Below are 18,852 nucleotides of genomic sequence, written 5' to 3'. Positions count from 1 at the left end.
TAAAGAAGTCAGTGGAAATGAATGCATCTTGAACTGTCTTGAGTCCTCTGACATTTGACTCTCTGGCAAGAAATCTCTTTTTATCTCTCCCTTCCTGTTCACTCTCCCTTGAAAATGAACTCAGTGCAATGGTTTCTAAGTAGGCCAACTCCTCAGGCTTCAGTCAAGTCCGCACTGATCTGCTCCAATTCCACTTTCCTTGTAAGCCTCCCACACTTCTGTCCTGAACTCAGTACACATATTATAACTCTGCCTTATTATTTCCCACCCACCCCTCCTCGTTCTGTTATTTGGATGATTGTTTTAGATTGATGGAGACACTGAAATGATTTAGGGGGATAAAATCTCTCAGAGGCTTTAAGAAGGTGATAAAGGAATAAAAAAAACTCTGGACCATCAAACCCGAGGTTCACATGAGTCCAGTTCTTGAGGACTTTCTGAGGAATTAGACTCATGGTGACCAGTAAAACTGTTAGTCTTGGTTTTTCTTTTTGTTTTCTGGGGGGTTTTTTTGGCCGCACAGCAGGGCATGCAGGATCTTACTTCCCTGACCAGGGATCAAACCCATGCCCCTTGCAGTGGAAGCTCAGATTCTTGACCACTGGACCACCAGGCAAGGCACCAAACTGCTTGTCTTTATACATTTTTTTTCAGACTACAAGTTGTAATCACATTTCTCCAGAAAGTTGCTATCAAAGTTAACCCTATATTATCTATTTTATTTTATTCATTTATTTTTTGGGGGAGAGACATATAAAGTTTATTAAAATACAGCTTGACAATCACTGTGCAAGTATAAATGAAGATTAATGGTGGTAACAATGAAGGAGCATAGACAGCAATGCATGAGACACTCTGGAAAAGGCTCACTTTTCTTGGCATGAAATTTACAACTCCTTTATCACTTGATTTATTTTAGCTGAATCATGAAGGTGATATATTATCTATTTTAAAACACTGACCAGTGAAACACATACGGAAATTTATTCTGAGTCCCCATCCTCTCCTCAGTCTCCCTCCCACCAACCCACCCTGCTCCCTTTCAGCCCGTGTCCGCAGCATTTTCTCATTAACTCCTAGTATTATTTCCTCACACATTATTTCCCTGGACTCCTGTTCAAAATCTCCTTATTACCCATGTCCTCCCATCTTCTATACCTATATCAACACTGTAGCCACTGGGCACATATGACTCCTGGAGCCCTTGAAATGTGACTTGTCCAAACTCCTTTAAGTATAAAATACATACTTTGAATTTCTAATGCATACTTTGCTACACGGTTGAAACAAAAAAAATGCAAAATATTTATTAATGATTTTTAATGTTGATTTCATGTGGAAATGATCATATGTTGGGTTAGATAAAATATCCTTTAAAAGTTAGTTATCACCATTATTTTAATTTTTTAATGTGGCAAATAAAGATTTAGAAATTACCTATATGGCTTGCATTACAGTTTTCTACAAAACTCTTTTGGTTGTACTTCACAGCCTGTGGGATCTTAGTTCCCCACCCAGGGACTGAACCTGCACTCCCTGCATTGGCAGAGCAGTCTTAACCACTGGACCACCAAGGAAGACCTGTCTTATATCTCTATCCAGACTGTTCACTTGCTCTGACTCACTGTCCTTATTCCCTTTCCTTCCAGCCCCCGTCTCCCAGTCTCACATAGTAGGAGAAGGTGATTTCCTGGTCAGGGTTTGCATCAGCCGGATGGATGTAGTAATCCACCAGCACTTCCTGGGGCCGGCCACATTCCAAGATGCCACTTGATCGACGGATGCCAAGGAAGCTGCGAGTCGTGTTGTAGAAAGGCTGCAGATGCAAGTAGGCATTTTGGTAGTAACGAGGCTCTTGTTTTGGATCATGTGTTTCTTCCAGTTGGAACCTGCCCTGAGAAAGAGAGAGAGAGGGAAAAAAAGACCTTTAAAGGCATGTACCCCAACTATATCAACCCGGTAGGGCTGTTGTGATTCTCAAATAGGTACTGCCTAAGAGTGGCATGTAGATATTTCGCTAGAGGTCTAACCAAGAATGTCTGAGGACTCCATAACAGTGGTTACTTGAAGCAACATTGTGGTATGTCAGGGTGTAAAGTAAGAGCTGAATGATAGCTGTCAGGTAATAGAAAATTGTCAGTGATATACCTTCACACACTGATGCAAAGGAGAGACAAGTTTGACTAAGAGATTAAAGAATGTATCTCAAATCTAAGAAAACTAGATACAGAGGATAATAAGACTGAAAAGCAATCAATCAATCAATATCAGGCTACCCTGGTGGTCCAGTGGTTAAGACTTCATGCTTCCAATGCAGGGGGCATGGGTTTGATCCCCGGTCAGGGAACTAGATCCCACGTGCCGAACAGTCACACATACAAAAAAAGACTGAAAATAATCGTTTCTAAGAGGAGTGATTGAGTGATGCCTAGAGTACAGAAACAGGCAAATTAGTCACAACAGAAATAGTACGTATTTGCTTATGGGCTATAGTTCTTCCTCCTTCCCCATAGCAACATCCTCTACCAAGGAATCATAGACCCTTTTGGTCTAACTGTGGACCCACCAGGTGACTTGTTTTGGGGAATGGATATTCAGATATGTGAGCTAACTAGAGGCTCAGAAAAGTCTTTGTATGTCTTTTGCAACTCTTCACTGCCATGAGAATGGGTATGTGCTTAATCACTCAGTTGTGTCCGACTCTTTAAGACCTTGTGGACTGTAGCCCGCCAGGCTTCTCTGTCCATGGGATTTTTCAGGCAAGAATACTGAAGTGGGCTGCTATATCCTCCTCCAGGGGAATCTTCCTGACCCAGAGATCGAACCTACATCCCCTGTGTCTTCTGCATTGCAGGTGGACTCTTTACCACTGAACCATTGGTATACCTGGACTGTCTTAGCAGATCATGAGACATGTGGAGTGCAAGCCTACAGTCAGCTGGTCCACAGACATAAGGAACTCCACGAAGATGGGCAGAGCTGCCATCAGATTACCCAGATACAAGACCAGTAAATACTTCCTGTTGTGTAACACTGAAGTTCTGTAGTTTGTTTTTTTGTTTTGGTTTCTTAGTTCCCCGATCAGGGATTGAACCCGTCACCCTCAGCAGTGAAAGCACATCCTAACCATGGGAAAGCCAGGGAATTACCCTGCAGTTGTTTGTGAAGCAGCAATTGATAACTGGTACAAATAACCTTCCAAGTTGTGCAAAATCTAGAATTCTCTTTGCTGTTTTATGAGTAATAAGAAGAAGGAAAGGGGGAGTGAGAGGAAGAAGATGATTCTGAACCATTTTTTCTTCCCTAATTTGACATGCGAAGAGTTGACTCATTGGAAAAGACTCTGATGCTGGGAGGGATTGGGGGCAGGAGGAGAAGGGGACAGCAGAGGATGAGATGGCTGGATGGCATGACTGGCTCGATGGACGTGAATCTGAGTGAACTCCAGGAGTTGGTGATGGACAGGGAGGCCTGGCGTGCTGTGATTCATGGGGACGCAAAGAGTCGGACACGACTGTGCAACTGAACTGAACTGAACTGAATCTGATTTCAAATAGAGAACCAGATAGAGAGGCAGTTAAGTTATAAAATGAATTAATAGAAATAGCAATTTTTTTAATTTGAAGGGTCATTTATTTGATGAGAATTAAAAATGGTGGTGTCTAAGAAAAACTTTCTGTCACAGGGAGGGCAGAACTGGTGAGTAAGTGAGGTGATGGACTTACCGGGAGAGCAGAGAGAGAAACAAGGACATTCTGAAGTTTTCCTTCAGACGGTCTTCTGTGCTGGAAAGGGGAACTCCCAGTGCTTACCTCCAGAGAAATGCTTTTCCCGTTCCAATTAGCCGTGTCTAGATTGAAGGCAGCGAGGCCATTGTTGTCAGTAGTTAGGATCTGGTTGATGTTTCCATTTTCTCCAGGAATCACCAGATACACTGGATGATGCTTGAGGAGGGAGCCATCGTGGCCCTTCACTCTTATCTGAGGGGTGAAGGTCATTAGAGTCAGGTTTGGAATACATTCAAAATTCTAAGGAGACATTTCAGGAAAGAGTCCAGAAAAAAGGTAAATGTGATGCGGAGAGTCGGAAATGAGGCTCTACGAGGAACTGAGAAACACACAGAAGTAGCTTGACCTGGAGCAGAGATAGACTTGCCACACATAGGATGGACCTAGATATTGTCACACTGAGTAAAGTCAGTCAGACAGAGAAGGAGAAATATCATATAACACCCCTTATATGTGGAATCTAAAATGAAATGACACAAATGCACTGCTTACAAACAGAGGCTCACAGACTTAGAGGCTCACAACTTAAGGCTGTGGTGGGGAAGGAACAGTTAGGGAGTTTGGAATGGACATGTACACTCTGCTATATTTAAACTGGATAACCAACAAGAACCTACTGTATAGCACAGAGAGCTCTGTTCAGTGTTATGTGGCAGCATAATGTAACAGTGGATGGGAAGGGGCTTTGGGGGAGAATGGATACATGTATATGTATGCCTGAGTCCCTTTGCTGTTCACCTGAAATTATCATAACACTTTTAATCAGCTATACCCCAATACAAAATAAAATGTTTAAAAAAAAAAACAAATGAACGAACACAAAAGAAGTAGATTTGCCACGTGGCTTAGGAAACATCAGGGCTCTTCTTTTTCATACCCCGCTGCCAAAGCTCTGTATAGTTTTTTGCTTTCATTTTCCTACAGAGCATCCTCTTCCACTCCTAAATTTTATAATCCTTAGGCTCTAAGACAGTGTGGACCTACTCTTGGTCTAAAGAAGAGATGACCAAGGAATAACGGATCTGAATATGTACAATAGTATGGTGTTCAACAATTATTTGGGAAGTGAAGAAGATAAGCTAGAGAGAGGGGTGGAATGCTAGGAATCAGAGAGAAGACACTAAAATTTTTTAAATCTCTAAAGACGATGCTTAAGGAGCCATAAGTGGCTCTCTGTGGCAGGAAGTTTGATATTAACCTTGCCTAGATGCAGAAACTCAGACTAGATGATCTCATCAGGTAACTTGCAGCTCTAAAATTCAAAGACTGACACAGGAGGAGGGGAACCCCTGGCATTGGGAGGGTCATTGAAGTCACATTAGTATTTAAGGCACATCTCACGTGAGATTAAGGACACACAGTGCCAGGAGTTAAGCACATACTCTGGAGCAGGGGTCTCCAACCTCCAGGATCTAATGCCTGCTGATCTGAAGTAGAGCTGATGTACTAATAATAGAAACAAAGTGCACAATAAATGTAATCCACTTGAATCATCCTAAGACCATCCCCCCCCCACATCTTCCACAAAAGCGGTCCCTGGTGCAAAAAAGGTTGGGGACTGTTGCTCTAGAGGCAGGCTGCCTAGCTCTGACCATAATTACCACTTATGAGCTGTATAACCTTGGGAAAATCATCGAACTTCACTAACCTCTCTGTGTCTCAGCCTTTTTGTCTGTCAAATGGGGCCAATAATAATGTCTAACTCAGGATTGTTTTACAGATTAAAGAGAATACATATAGAATACTTAGAAAAATGCTAAGTTAATATATGTTCAGGAAGGAGTTGACAGGATGGTTAAGCATTTTTTGTCTGAGCAGAGATGAGTTCCAACATACCTTTCCACTGAAGGGGAAATTGGGGTAATAATAGTCATTGGTGTCTTCGAAGGTCATGGATCCCATTTGTGAAGAAATGTATATATCCCGGGTGGTGTTGGCCTCCACTCCTGCAGAGGGAAACCAGATGTATGATGATCTAAATACCTAACATCCTCATTTTCATGTTTAACATAAGACTGCCTGAAAGGATGATGCCGCAGGAAGTGAGAAGATGACTATCATTCTGACCAAAGATCTAAACTAACTCCTCCTTCCCAAGCTTTTGGGGAAATAGGGAATGGATGGCAGATGAAATCTGACATTTCCCATTGACTGTGAACTTAGAACAGAGTCCCTTCTAAGCGCTGATGAAGGCGAGTCTTGCGTCGTCCGAGTTGTTGTTCAGTCACTAAATTATGTCCAGCTCTTTGCGACCCCACAGACTGCAGCACGCCAAGCTTCCCTGTCCTTCACTAACTCCGGGAGTTTGCTCAAACTCATGTCCACTGAGTAAGTGATGCCATCTAACCATCTCATCCTGTCAACCCCCTTCTCCTCCTGCCCTCAATCTTTCCCAGCATCAGGGGCTTTTCCAATGAGTTGGTTCTTTGAATCAGGTGGCAAAAGTATTGTAGCTTCAGCATCAGTCCTTTCAATGAATATTCAAGGTTGATTTCCATAGGATCGACTGGTTTCATCTCCTTGCAGTCCAAGGGACTCTCAAGAGTCTTCTCCAGCATCACCATTTGAAATCATCAGTTCTTTGGCACTCGGCCTTCTTTATGGTCCAACTCTCACATCCATACATGACTACTGGAAAAACCATAGCTTTGACTATACAGGTTCTCTCTCTTGGATAACTCTTTTCCCTTCCCTTTTCTTAATGAAGCAAGGAACATCCTACTTACCTGTCCCTTCCTCCACCACAGTAGCCATGATATTGATGTCTTGTCTGTAATAATACCCAGTGAAGTTGAACATGGACATGGCCACAGAAGTTGAGATGCATCCTGCTTTGTCAATCTAGTGAGGCAATCAGAGAGAGAGAGAGGAAGAAAGAGGGTGAATAACCTAATCTCTGCTTCTTTTTAAGTTTATCTATTTACTTGGCTGCTCTGGCCTTAGGTGTGACACAGGATATCTTTCATTGCAGCGCACAGGCTATCTGTTGTGATTATACAGGCTCTAGGGCACACGGGCTCTCTAGTTGTAGTGCAGGGTTTCAATAGTTACGGCTCCAGGCTTAGCTGCTGAGCAGCATGTGGAATCTTTAGTTCCCTGATCAGGGATTGAACCCACATACTCTGCATTGGAAGGCAAATTCTTAACCACTGGACCACCAGGGAAGACCCTAATCTATACTTCTAACTCATGATGTCCTGTAGAAGAAAATTATTTCTTACCTCTATACTTCAGTTTCTCAAATTTTTTGTGTGTGTGTGCCACATGGCTTATGGGATCTTAGTTCCCCAAACAGAGATTGAACCTGGGCCTTTGGCAATGAAAGCATGGAGTTCTAACCACTGGACAACCAGGGAATTCCCAGTTTCTCCATCTTTAAGACAGAAAAAGTATTCCATAACATGAAGCATATACCCATACATGACTTGGAAGTTCCAAGATATGAGAAGGAGAAAAGAACCACCTTCAGAACAGGAAAATTGTATCTTCCAAGGGTTTAGGTTAATCTCTTGATCCCAAGGCAGATTCTAAAAGAGCTTTATCTTTGGAGGGATAAAAAGATTTCTGTGTTTTTAGAAATGAGATACTAATCACATGAAATTATTTCTACTCTGAATGTTTTTAACCACTTTTCTATATTGGTGCTTGCTTACTTACTCTTTAGGACATAAGAATAAGGTTCCTTTTCTACATCTTGTTTTACTCACATGTCCAGAGACTTTCTTGCATCTGTCAGGTAAATGCTCCCGTTCTGGATCTGGATACCGGTAAATATATGGCTTTTGACACACTGATACGTGCGCTACTCCTTGCATGGGCTTTCCATAGGTGTACCTAACCCAGAAAAACATGAGGAATCAGAGAGGGGCAAATCCACCTGTGATCCAGGCCCTCCTCCCCTAAACACTTTTCCTTTCTTCCGCATGCCCATCTCTGTAAGCGATCTGACAGTCCCACCTTTCTCCGGCTCTCATTCACATCTCTGCTCTACTCAAAGCTTTAGAGTATTGCCATCGCACAATAAATACCACCCAAAGGACAACAGTGTCTTTCTTTTTCCTTACTCCTTCTTCCCATGGGTTCAATACTGTGCTCTGCACAAAGTAGATTCTAAACCAATAATGCCAGCTGAGAAAGCAGAGGAAAGTAAGCACAAAAATGCAGATAATGTGTCCCTGGGATTTCCCTTGTGGTTCAGTGGTTAAGACTTCGCCTTCCGATGCAGAGGATGCGGGTTAAACCCCTGGTCCAGGAATTAAGATCCCACATGCCTCATGGCCGAAAAACCAAAACATAAAGTAGAAGCAATATTGTAACAAATGTCAATAAAGACTTTTTAAAAAATGGTCCACATAAAAAACAATTTTTTTAAAAGTGTGTTTTTGCAGAAATTGTGACTCTGAGCCACATAAAACATCACAAAATTTAACCACTACCTCCACAATCCTCTCCTCATAACACTCGATCACAACATCTCTCAACATAGCTTTCATCCTCAATGGATCCAGAGCTTTATTCTTACCTACTACAAACTTTCACTAAGAAAGAGTCTTCCGCCATTGATAACTGTTTGGGTTCCACCACTTCCACTTTAAACTTAGGCAGCACTGGAAAGGGTAGAAAGAGAGATGGAAAATGAAGAGGAAGAAAGTTTGACTGCACAGGTAGTGAACAGAGGGGTATAAAACAGTGATAATAATTATCTAATTAAATTGCTCAATCACGTTCAACTTTTTGCAGCCCCGTGGACTGTAGACTTCTCTGTCCTTGGAATTTTCCAGGCAAGAATAAACTGGAGTGGGGTGCCATTTCCTACTTCAGGAGATCTTCCTGATCCAGGGATGGAACCCAGGACTCCTGTATTGGTAGGAGGATTCTTTACCACTAGGGCCACCTGGGAAGCCCGGCTAATTAAATTAATGGGGCATTACTAAGGGAAAATCCTGCCAAAGTTACTGATTTAGCACTAAAATGAATAAATAATCCCTTTAAAAAAAAAGTAAGAATTAGATTTATTTAAAGAGAAACACATACCACAGACAGAGTGTGAGCCATCTCAGAAGGGGAGAGGCGTGAAAATATGGGATGGTTAGTTTGTATGGGCTGGGTAATTTCATAGGCTGGGCTTCCCTGGTGGCTCAGCAGTAAAGAATCCACCTACTAATGCAGGAGATGCTGGTTTGATCCCTTGGTCAGGAAGATCCCCTGGAGAAAGAAATGGCAACCCACTCCAGTATTCTTATCTGGGAAATCCCACCGACAGAGGAGCCTGGAGGGCTATAGTCCATGGGGTCACCAAATAGTTGGACATGACTTAGCAACTAAACAACAGCAAAAATTCATAGGCTAATGAGCAGGAAGAGTAATCCAACTATTTTGGGGAAGAGATGGAGATTTCCAGGCTGGTTCACAGCCCACTTTCTTATCTCTGATGGCCAGCCTGGGACCTGTCATGGCGCTAGTGGGTGTGTCACTTAGCTTATGCTAATGTGTTACAATGAGCGTATATTGTTGTTGTTGTTCAGTCACCAAGTCGTGTTTGGCATTTTGCAGCCCCGTGGAATGCAGTACGCCAGGCTTCCCTGTCCCTCATCATCTCCCAGAGTTTGCCCAAGTTCATGTCCATTGGATTGGTGATGAGGCTCCACTGGAAGTAAAATCTTCTGCCAGCTTTGACCTAGTTCCACAGTAAGTTTCACTTGACCTTTGCTGGTTCTTACACAAGATCATGTCCAACACTCTGACCTACTAACTCTCCCACCTACCATATTCTTCCACACTGAAGGTGCCAAAGGTCTTGCCATCAGCCACAGCCACACTGTAGGTACCCAGCGTTGCCTCTGGTGCCAGCTGGAAGGACAGGTCTACGATGCCTTGCTTGGGCACCACGTTCAGCCACTGTGCAATCCTATTGTTATTTGGATCCTGTGCTCAAGAAAAAGAAATCTCATGACATGCCTGCCTCTTTGATTCCCACCCTGCACTGCAGAAAGCAGGTAAAGAAGCAAAAAGTGGGTAAAGAATCCCACCTGCTGTTCATAACCCCTGTGGTCTGCATCCAGGAAGAAAAGAACCCTCGGTGGATTCAAATAGTTAGACTAGGTTCTTTAAAATGTTATCCAGTTTCAGAATGTTATCCAGGATAACATTGTTTATGTAAGATATTCTTTACAAAGAATGCTAATTCTTGATCCCTTAAGACAGGTAACTCTGAAGGACTGACTACCTGAAAGAGAGCTAATTTGATGGGAAAATGGAGAGGGTATTGTGGGGAATTCTTGCCTCTTTCTTAACACTTCTCACAGGTATCCTTGTCATGTTCAGTGGCTGAGTGTCTGTGATATTAGCCATCCCAAAGACTAAGAGGGGTACAGAACCAAGCTTTGCTGGACTGACACAGCACAGAGAAAGAAGTTGCAGGAATCAGAATAGGGACGTTCATCACTGTAGAGGTTGCTGTCCTTATTTACAGAGGTTGAGGGGCGGGGTGGGCAGAGGCAAGAGAACAGGCACAGCTTAGGTGGAATCGCAGGTGCTTGGGGCCAGTGCAAAGTCTCAGGGTCTGGACCAAGATCCCACGATTGTTGCTGGTTTTGGGGCTTAGCATCAACCACCTTCTGCACAGAGGACAGCAAAAAAGAAGGAAACTTCTACTTACCTGCAGTTCCACAATGGAGTACTGAAAAAGAAAACCAGATAATAAGGGTTAAAGCAGAGCTAGCAATAAGGGTAGGCTTGCTGAAAGCAAAAAGTTCACAAAGGCCTCTCTCTTTCTCTGTTACCTACCCCTTCCTTTCTAAATGGCTCTTTCGTGCCTTGGTAAGAGTAACAACGAGGCAAAGCCTTATGGGTTGGGAGAGCAGAAAGAAGAGCTTTCCTAAAGGGATTGCTAGTCTCCAAAAACTTTGAAGAAATGGAACTTCTGACCCTCAGCATCCTTCAGTGCTCTGTGACTGAGTTTTTCCATACATGTCCTAAAGGAAAGTATTAGTATCTGGTGGTGGTGGTGGTTGTTCAGTTGCTAACTTGTGCCCGACTCTTTGTGACCGCATGGACTGCAGCACATCAGGCTCCCTAGTCCTTCACTGTCTCCCAGAGTTTGCTCAAATTCATGTCCATCAAATCATGGTGATGCTATCCACCATCTCATTCTCTGGAGACTCTCTCATATTTGAACCTCTTCTTGGGAGCCAACTATCTCCTAGCCTCCTCCTCTACTTTCTGAACACCAGTGGGCAAGAATCTTACTTTCAAGCAGTGCAAAATAATTTATTTTTAAAAAATGTTTGAAATAGCTCCATCAAAGGATCATGTGTCATTTCCTCAAGGAAATGGACATGAAAACCACTAAGTTTAATTGGAGAAGGAGTCCTTGTGCGAGGTGTCGAAGTGTCAGCCCAAATTACTTGTTAATTAAAAAAAAAGAACACACCTTACCACTGGAGAAATTAGTCTGTCGTCACCCTAACTAAGCAATCAAACTCACCATCCACCCTAACTAAGCAATCAAACTCACCATCCACCCTAACTAAGCAATCAAACTCACCATCCACCCTAACTAAGCAATCAAACTCACCATCCACCCTAACTAAGCAATCAAACTCACCATCATTAATAGTGGGGCAACCTGACATTATGTACCTCCTGAAGAGACATATTTGAGGTTCCCAACATTATCTATCTTTTTAACCAAATATTTTTACAAAAAGTTTAGTTTAAACCTAAGACTTCAGAGCTGCCTTCAGAAGATAAAAGAACAAGTTATATTACACAGTGAGAAATAATCAGGCAAATCAAGAATATTGAATATTCCATAAGACAACTACGCTGCTATGCTAAGTTGCTTCAGTTGTATTCGACTCTGTGAGACCCTATGGACCATAGACTGCCAGGCTCCTCTGTCCATGGGATTCTCCAGGCAAGAATACTGGAGTGGTTAGCCATTCCCTTCTCCAGGGGATCTTCCCAACCCAGGGAACAACCTGTGTCTGTTTTGCCTCCTACATTGACAGGCAGGTTTTTTGTTTTTTTGTTTTTTTCCTACCACTAGCGCCACCTGGGAAGCCCTGCCACCTAGGCTTCCTCAAAAGTAAATATCATATTCCATAATGGGAACATTCTATAAGTCATCTAGCCTGACATCATTGCGCACTCTCTCTCTCAAAAAAGTCAAACTAATAAGAAAATAAAGGGGATTAGTTTAGAATATGAGAACGTTTTTAAATGTAACAACCAAATATAATGCATGAATCTGATCGGAGAAGGCAACGGCACCCCACTCCAGTACTCTTGCCTGGAAAATCCCATGGACGAAGGAGCCTGGTAGGCTGCAGTCTATGGGGTCGCTAAGAGTCAGGCACGACTGAGCGACTTTACTTTCATTTTTCACTTTAATGCATTGGAGAAGGAAATGGCAACCCACTCCAGTGTTCTTGCCTGGAGAATCCCAGGGACGGGGGAGCCTGGTGGGCTGCCGTCTATGGGGTCGCAAAGAGTCGGACACGACTGAAGCGACTTAGCAGCAGCAGCAGATCAGAGATTAGTTTGGGGAAAAAAAATGTGTTAGTTGGAAAACTTAGAAATTAGTATTATATAGATGATATTAAATAATTTTTGTAATTTCCTCAGGTGTTATAATGATATTTTCTTTAAGATATTCTTTTTAAAAGATTCAGGCACCTAAAGAAAGCAAGCATTAACAGACACAAAGGGAGAAATTAACAGTAACAACGACAGTGGGGGACTTTAACACCCCATGTACATCAATGGACGAGGCATTCAGAGAGAAACGCAGTAAGTAAACAATGGCCTTTGGCAATTTATTAGACCAAATGAACATTCTATACAATATAGAATATTTCATCCCAAAGCAGAATATTCATTCTTTTCAAGTGCAAATGGAATATTGTGACATGATAGACACATGATGGAATACAAAGAGAGTCAGTAAATTTAAGAAAACTGAAATCATATCAAGAATCTTTTTCAACCACAACACTATGAGACTAAAAATCAACTACAAAAAAAAAAAAAAACCCCACAAACACATTGAGTCTAACCAATATGTTACTAAACAATCGAACTGAAACCATAAAACTTCTAGAAGAAAATATAAGCAGTAAACTCTTTGACATCGGTCTTGGTAATATTTTATTGGAGATATCTCCTCAGGCAAGGGGAACACACGCAAAATTTTTTAAATGGGATTACTCATCGCAAGGAAAAAACATTGTCTTCTACATCTTTAATGTTGTATCTATATAAGATGAGTGTTGTTTAGTCACTAAGTCATGTCCAGCTCTTTCGCAACCCTGTGGACTGAAGCCTGCCTGGCTTTTCTGTCCATGGGATTTTCCAGGCAAATACTGGAATACTGGAGTGTGTTGCCACTTCCTTTTCCAAGGGATCTTCCTGACCCAGGCATCACACCTGTGACTCTTGCATAGCAGGCAGGTTCTCATATGAGATGACAGATGTTCACTAGACTTATTATGGTCATTATTTCATGATGTATATAAGTCAAATCATTATGCTGTACACCTTAAGTTTATACATTGCTGTACGTCAACTGCATCTCAATAAGACTGGAAGGAAAAAAGTTATCTCAGTAATAGCTCTTTTCTCAATGAACCCAGCCTTCAGCTCAAAAGAATCCACATGCCCAAGTGGTACATTTGGGGCTGGGGGATATGGTGGGGGGACATTCTACCCTTCTTCCTAAAGGGAAAAATAGGACATGCACAAACCTGGCTATATACATGATAAGAAGGCAAGTGTCACCGAGATTACTGCCATTGCTGCAAATCCTAGGGGGGAAAACAACAGTTCCTTCGAGAACAAAATCATTTTTTTAAAGCGTCAAGAAGCAGCTTTGGACACCAGTAAGTGTTCAACCAGAAAGGTAGCATTTTCGCTGGAAGCTACCTGAAGTTTCTGAATAACTAGGTAAGCAACAAAGCTACATTCAATCAGTTACTAGCATGTATACTTTTGTTGTTTGAGGATGAAATATTGAACTCTGTAAACTCACAGTTTTTGTCACTCCCCTTCTTTTTTTTTTTTTTTCAATGTTATTTGGCTGTACCGTGTCTTAGTTACAGTATGTGGGAATCTTTAGCTACAGCATGTGGGATCTTTAACTACAGCATTCAAACTCTTAGTTGCCACATGTGGGATCTAGTTCCCTGACCAGCGATTGAACCTGGGCCCCCCTGCACTGGAACTGTGAAGTCTTAGCCACTGGACCACCAAGGAAGTCCTACCACTCAATTTCTCAGTAAAACATTTTTAGTTAATTGCAATGTTTCATTTGGAGTTCCAAATTCAGTGTTTCAGGTTTTCAGGGCTCCAAGTTGCAACTTTGAGTGGGGGCTGACTAGAGAAATGGTATGTGGAGAAAAGAGTAATTTGACAACAGAAAGAGAACACAGAAGTACGGAAATCAGAGTACTTGTAATTCAGCACAATTTGAACAGAGGCAAGACAATGTAAGAGGGGTAGCTAATGAGATCAACATCCAGGGGGCAGTAGAGTCTAAAATAACTCTAACTAAAATAAAATAAATAAAATAAAATAACTCTAACTGTGGCCACACTTTGACTCCTTCGTCTAGTTGGTAATGGACAGAGAAGCCTGGCATGCTGCAATACATGGGGTTGCAAAGAGTCAGACACAACTAATCAACTGAACTGAACTGACCCTCATCCCAGCTCTAGAATCAAGGCTTCCAAGGTGCTCAGTGGTAAAGAATCTGGGCCAAACAGAATATTGGGATTCATCCTTGTGTTGGGAAGATCCCCTGGAGAAGGAAATGGCAACCCACTCCAGTATTCTTGCCTAGAAAATCCCATGGAAAGAGGAGCCTGGTGGGCTTCAGTCCATGGGATCACAAAGAGTCGGACATGACTGAACAACTAAACAACAACTTAATATTATACCGAAGTGATAAGGAAAGAATACAAGCAATAGGAAGGAGAAACTAAAAAACCAATTCTAAATCAGGAAAGAAAGTAGTGGTTGGAGAAGGCTACTGATCAACAATAAACTTATAGCTTCCCTGTACATCAGGAAAGGAAACAGCAGCCTGGGAACATGGAGATGGAAATATAAGCAATGCTTTCTCCATGACTATCTTTAAATTTTTCATTTGACTACATGGACTCTGACCGAAGGAGGAAGAAGGCAGCTGGGGGTGTCTGAGAGGTATTGGGTTGGGCCAAAAGTTCGTAAGATGGTATGTAAAATCCGAACGAACTTTTGGGCCAACCCAGTATTTCAAACGCGTGTAGAAATGACACAAGCCCTAAATTCAGAGCAAATCAAGTCATATGACTTGTGATTCTAGTGATCCAGTTGTTCGAGGAAAATTTAAGTATTCGCCAAATGTTACCGCATTTTTACCTTTGGCACAAAACGTTGCCTTAAGGAAATTGTCTATGCTATAAATCACCTTGCCTTGTAGTAAAAAGAAAGAAGAAGAAAAAGATCCTTATTTCTTCCTTTTGTTAAAAGTATTCCTGAATTCCTTCTTAGTATTTGAACTGCAGAGCCACTAGGTGTCACTCCTGGAGGGAACGTCTTGACGTATGAAAAAAGCTCTTAACAGAGACAAATGGAACCGTCTCTTAAGAATGTTAACCTAATTAATACTTTCAGATGTCAAACCTGAGAGCGAGATGCCACTGCCTGCTTTCAGGCAGATGGAGGCTGGGAGATTTGACTAGTTCCCTGACTGTAGAACCCACAAGTGTTCTGCTTCTAAAGGGCCTCCTCCCCTGGAAAGAGTCTCTCCTCCCTGGTTCTCCAGTCTGCCCTCACCCGTTCCCTTGCCAGTTCCTTCTTCCCAGTGAAACTCTTACCTGGTCGTTCACTGGAACAAAGGTGCTGGTGAGGGTGACGATACGGAAATGCACTAGAAGGAAATGGGCGTCATTAGCAAAAGGGATTTTCCCCTCACCTCAGAATCTTTCTTTTTTCCACCTTTTTGCTTCCTCATACATACTTCTGAGTCAGCAAAATCCTACCAGGTTTTACTTTTGAAATAAAACCTAGTCTGAGAGACAGCTAATGCCCCAACGGTCACGGCTCCTGACTTTGAAAGTCCAGGATGGAATCCGCTTCAAAGGAAGAGGGAGCAAATATAAATCCTAGGGCTTGGGCCAAATGCCCTTGATGTTTTCTGATTCTTACACAGGCAGCTTGCTATGAGACCCAGCGATCCAGTTAAACCTGCCAAATTCCTTTCCAGAAGAAATCTGTATTTTGTTTTACTTATTTACTTATTGGAATTTTTTGGCCATGCATTGGGTCTTGTAGGATCTTAGTTCTCCAGCCAGGGATTGAACCCGGACCCACGGTAGTGAGAATGCGGAGTCTTAACCACTAGACTGCCAGGGAATTCCCTGTATTTTGTTTTTACACACACACAAACACACACACACAGTAGCAGCTCCACCCACTACTCCTTTGCTTGTGCAGCGCCGCCTGCATTCAGCTCCTATAACCCTTTATCCCTCCAGGCCTCCTCCATCCCTCCACCTCTTCCTTGGTCCATGGGGCTACCACCAATCCGCAAAGTCCCTCTGCGAACGTGTGTGAAGATACTCCCTGGCTTTTGTCTCATCCCACCTCTGTGCCTCTTACCTTCCTGCCCTGGGCTGTAGACAGGTTTGTCAGTTTGTATAAAGATGCCATTCTGCTGCCTCTGAATCAGAACCTTTTTCTTCTCCTCAATGTAGACATTATTTCCAATTCCTCTCACCCGGACGGTGGCTACTTCTTCTGTGCCACCAGAAGGAAGTGGTACCTGGCCAAGACAGGGGAGAGCTCTGGAGAGGAACAGGAGACTGGGGGTGGGGTGGGGGAGGACAGAACCAACTAGTCTTAACCCGAGAGAGAAATTAAAAGGAAAGGAATGAGTTGATGGGGCTGGCAAGGTTGGAGCCAAGAAAAAGTCGCCGGAAGTCTGATATTAAAATTCCATGTAAAAATCTTAATTTATCTACTTAAAAAAATAATTGTAATATCTAGTGGAACTCTATGTAAGTTTGTTCTGTATTTTCCAAGTCACCTGTAAATGTGTTATCATACATTTCTATAATTAAAAAAAATTTTTTTATACAGAAAGAAAAAAAAGTTGCCAGAGAATAGTATCTGAAGTTATGGCCAGGAATTGAAGTTGATGAGAGATGAGTTTAGAAGCCATGGCAAAAAGTAAGATAACAAAAAACATACTTAAAGACAAATTATAGTGCATCCAGGGAAAATAGGAAAACTGAAGACGAGAGTTGGGCTAAGCCTGTACTTACCAAAAAGGACGAGCAGTGTAAGTGTCTCGTCTTTTGTCCAAACTGTTGCAGCAATGTGTGAGTCTTGCCATTGGTCTCCAGAGTAACAGTGAATTTTACGTTGCTGTACCCAGGACTCAGATCCAAGCAAACCCTCTGAGTAGAGGGGAACTTAAGGTGGGCTGGCAATGCCACCAGATAGTTTCTACTAAAGAAAGGGAAAAAGTGTTGGTCACTAATTGTCTCCCTGGCTCTTTGCAACCCCATGACTGTAGCCCACCAGGCTCCTCTGTCCATGGGATTCTCCAGGCAAGAATACTGGAGTGGGTAGCCATGCCCTCCTCCAGGGGATCTTCCCAACCCAGGGATCGTACGCAGGTTTCCTGCATTGCAGATGGATTCTTTACCATCTGAGCTCTCAGAACTACACTTCTACTAAAGAAGCAAAAGGATTTCAGGGCAGTAATGACTCATCTATTCAATGAAAAATTAATTAACCCCTGTCCTGAGTACTCAGCATGTAGCAAAGAATTAAAGAGACAAAGCACCTGCCATTATGACCCTTATTTTCTACAAGGGAGAAGGAGAAAAATAACAAATCAGCCTTATACTCACACCCTTCCCCCTGCCCCCCCACCATAGGCCACCATGGAGAACCTAGGCCCAGGGTACCAAGGAGGAAGTGAGTTCCATTTGCGATCTGCAAGCAGATCAAACCAGTCAATCCTAAAGGAAGTCAATCCTAAAAGATATCAATCCAGAATATTCATTGGAAGGACTGATGCTGAAGCCGAAGCTCCAATATTTTGGCCACCTGATACGAAGAGCCAGCTCATTGGAAAAGACCCTGATGTTGGGAAAGATTGAGGGCAAGAGGAGAAGGAGAGGATGAGATGGTTGGATGGCGTCACCAACTCAATGGACATGAGTTTGAGCAAGCTCCAGGAGATGGTGAAGGACAGGGAGGCCTGGAGTGCTGCAGTCCGTGGGGTCACAAAGAGTCGGACACGACTGAGTGACTCACACTTTCACTTTTCAGACATAAAGAATGAGCAACAAGAACTGAACAACCAGAACAACAGAGATCAGGGCAGTGGGAGGCTACTATATTTCGATATTATCATATTTTTCAAAGTTTCTTCTTGGCGACTTAGCTTTTCTCTCTGGATAAAGGAGAAATAAAACCAAAGAAAGAAAAAGATGAAAGGGCATTAAAATAAACCAACAGTTATCTCCTGCCCCTCCATAGTTATGTCTTAGAAAGATGGACGAAGACGCCACCTGCCCTAAATCAACACTGACACACCAAGCACTTACGGGAGAACTTTTCCTGCCGAGGCTGGCAACAGGGCTAATATTCCTAGAAGGAGCTCAGCCCACATCTTTGTGGGTGACAGAGTCCTCAGGAGCAGGAGCCAGAGGTTGGCTCACCCCCTGTAGCATATATATATGCTACCCCCCAGGTAGGATGTGGAGCAATGAGGATGCCACAGCCAATCACCTTTTGGGGCCTCAGGCAGAGGTGGTATAGCAGGGTAGGGCTTCTATTCACTTCTTAAAATTTATTTCTCCCTGAAACATTCATACTGGCTCAGCCAGTCTCAAAAACCTGTTTAGGGGAGAAACCAGGGCTGATGTATTCACAGCGGTAAACCTCTCAGAACACATTTGAGGTCCTTCCCTTTCCTTCTGATTTCTTTCCAAATTCCCATTCACATTTGATCTCTTTTTTTCCTCTTATTATTCTATTATGATGTATTTGGAAACACAGGTGTGGG

The 18,852-nt window shown here is 42.7% G+C and overlaps 1 protein-coding gene and 1 long non-coding RNA gene across 6 annotated transcripts in view; both read right to left on the bottom strand.

Moving 5' to 3' along the window:
* Positions 1-18,521, bottom strand: part of A2ML1 (alpha-2-macroglobulin like 1) — a 50,761-nt gene extending 32,240 nt beyond the window's left edge. For 3 of the 5 annotated variants that reach the window (XM_018048520.1, XM_018048519.1, XM_018048521.1), the window contains exons 1-12: positions 18,392-18,521; positions 17,096-17,282; positions 16,431-16,593; positions 15,647-15,699; positions 10,447-10,467; positions 9,554-9,713; positions 8,311-8,395; positions 7,496-7,622; positions 6,515-6,629; positions 5,625-5,734; positions 3,813-3,980; positions 1,670-1,894 (exon numbers count right to left, since the gene is read on the bottom strand). In XM_018048520.1, coding sequence (XP_017904009.1) covers positions 1,670-1,894; positions 3,813-3,980; positions 5,625-5,734; positions 6,515-6,629; positions 7,496-7,622; positions 8,311-8,395; positions 9,554-9,713; positions 10,447-10,467; positions 15,647-15,699; positions 16,431-16,593; positions 17,096-17,282; positions 18,392-18,456 — 1,479 coding nt within the window. In that variant the 5' untranslated portion in view covers positions 18,457-18,521. The remainder of the gene's footprint in view (positions 1-1,669; positions 1,895-3,812; positions 3,981-5,624; positions 5,735-6,514; positions 6,630-7,495; positions 7,623-8,310; positions 8,396-9,553; positions 9,714-10,446; positions 10,468-15,646; positions 15,700-16,430; positions 16,594-17,095; positions 17,283-18,391) is intronic. The other 2 variants (XM_013964218.2, XM_018048522.1) reach the window with 1 other exon arrangement.
* LOC108636062 lies at positions 12,582-15,640 on the bottom strand. Its single transcript, XR_001918109.1, has 2 exons — positions 13,535-15,640; positions 12,582-13,372 (listed from the first exon to the last, which is right to left on the bottom strand). It is a non-coding gene; the product is annotated as an uncharacterized LOC108636062 (long non-coding RNA).

The sequence above is a fragment of the Capra hircus genome, chromosome 5 (genome assembly GCF_001704415.2).
Source record: "Capra hircus breed San Clemente chromosome 5, ASM170441v1, whole genome shotgun sequence".
NCBI lineage: Eukaryota > Metazoa > Chordata > Mammalia > Artiodactyla > Bovidae > Capra > Capra hircus.
This window is presented reverse-complemented; position numbering and strand designations above follow the sequence as displayed.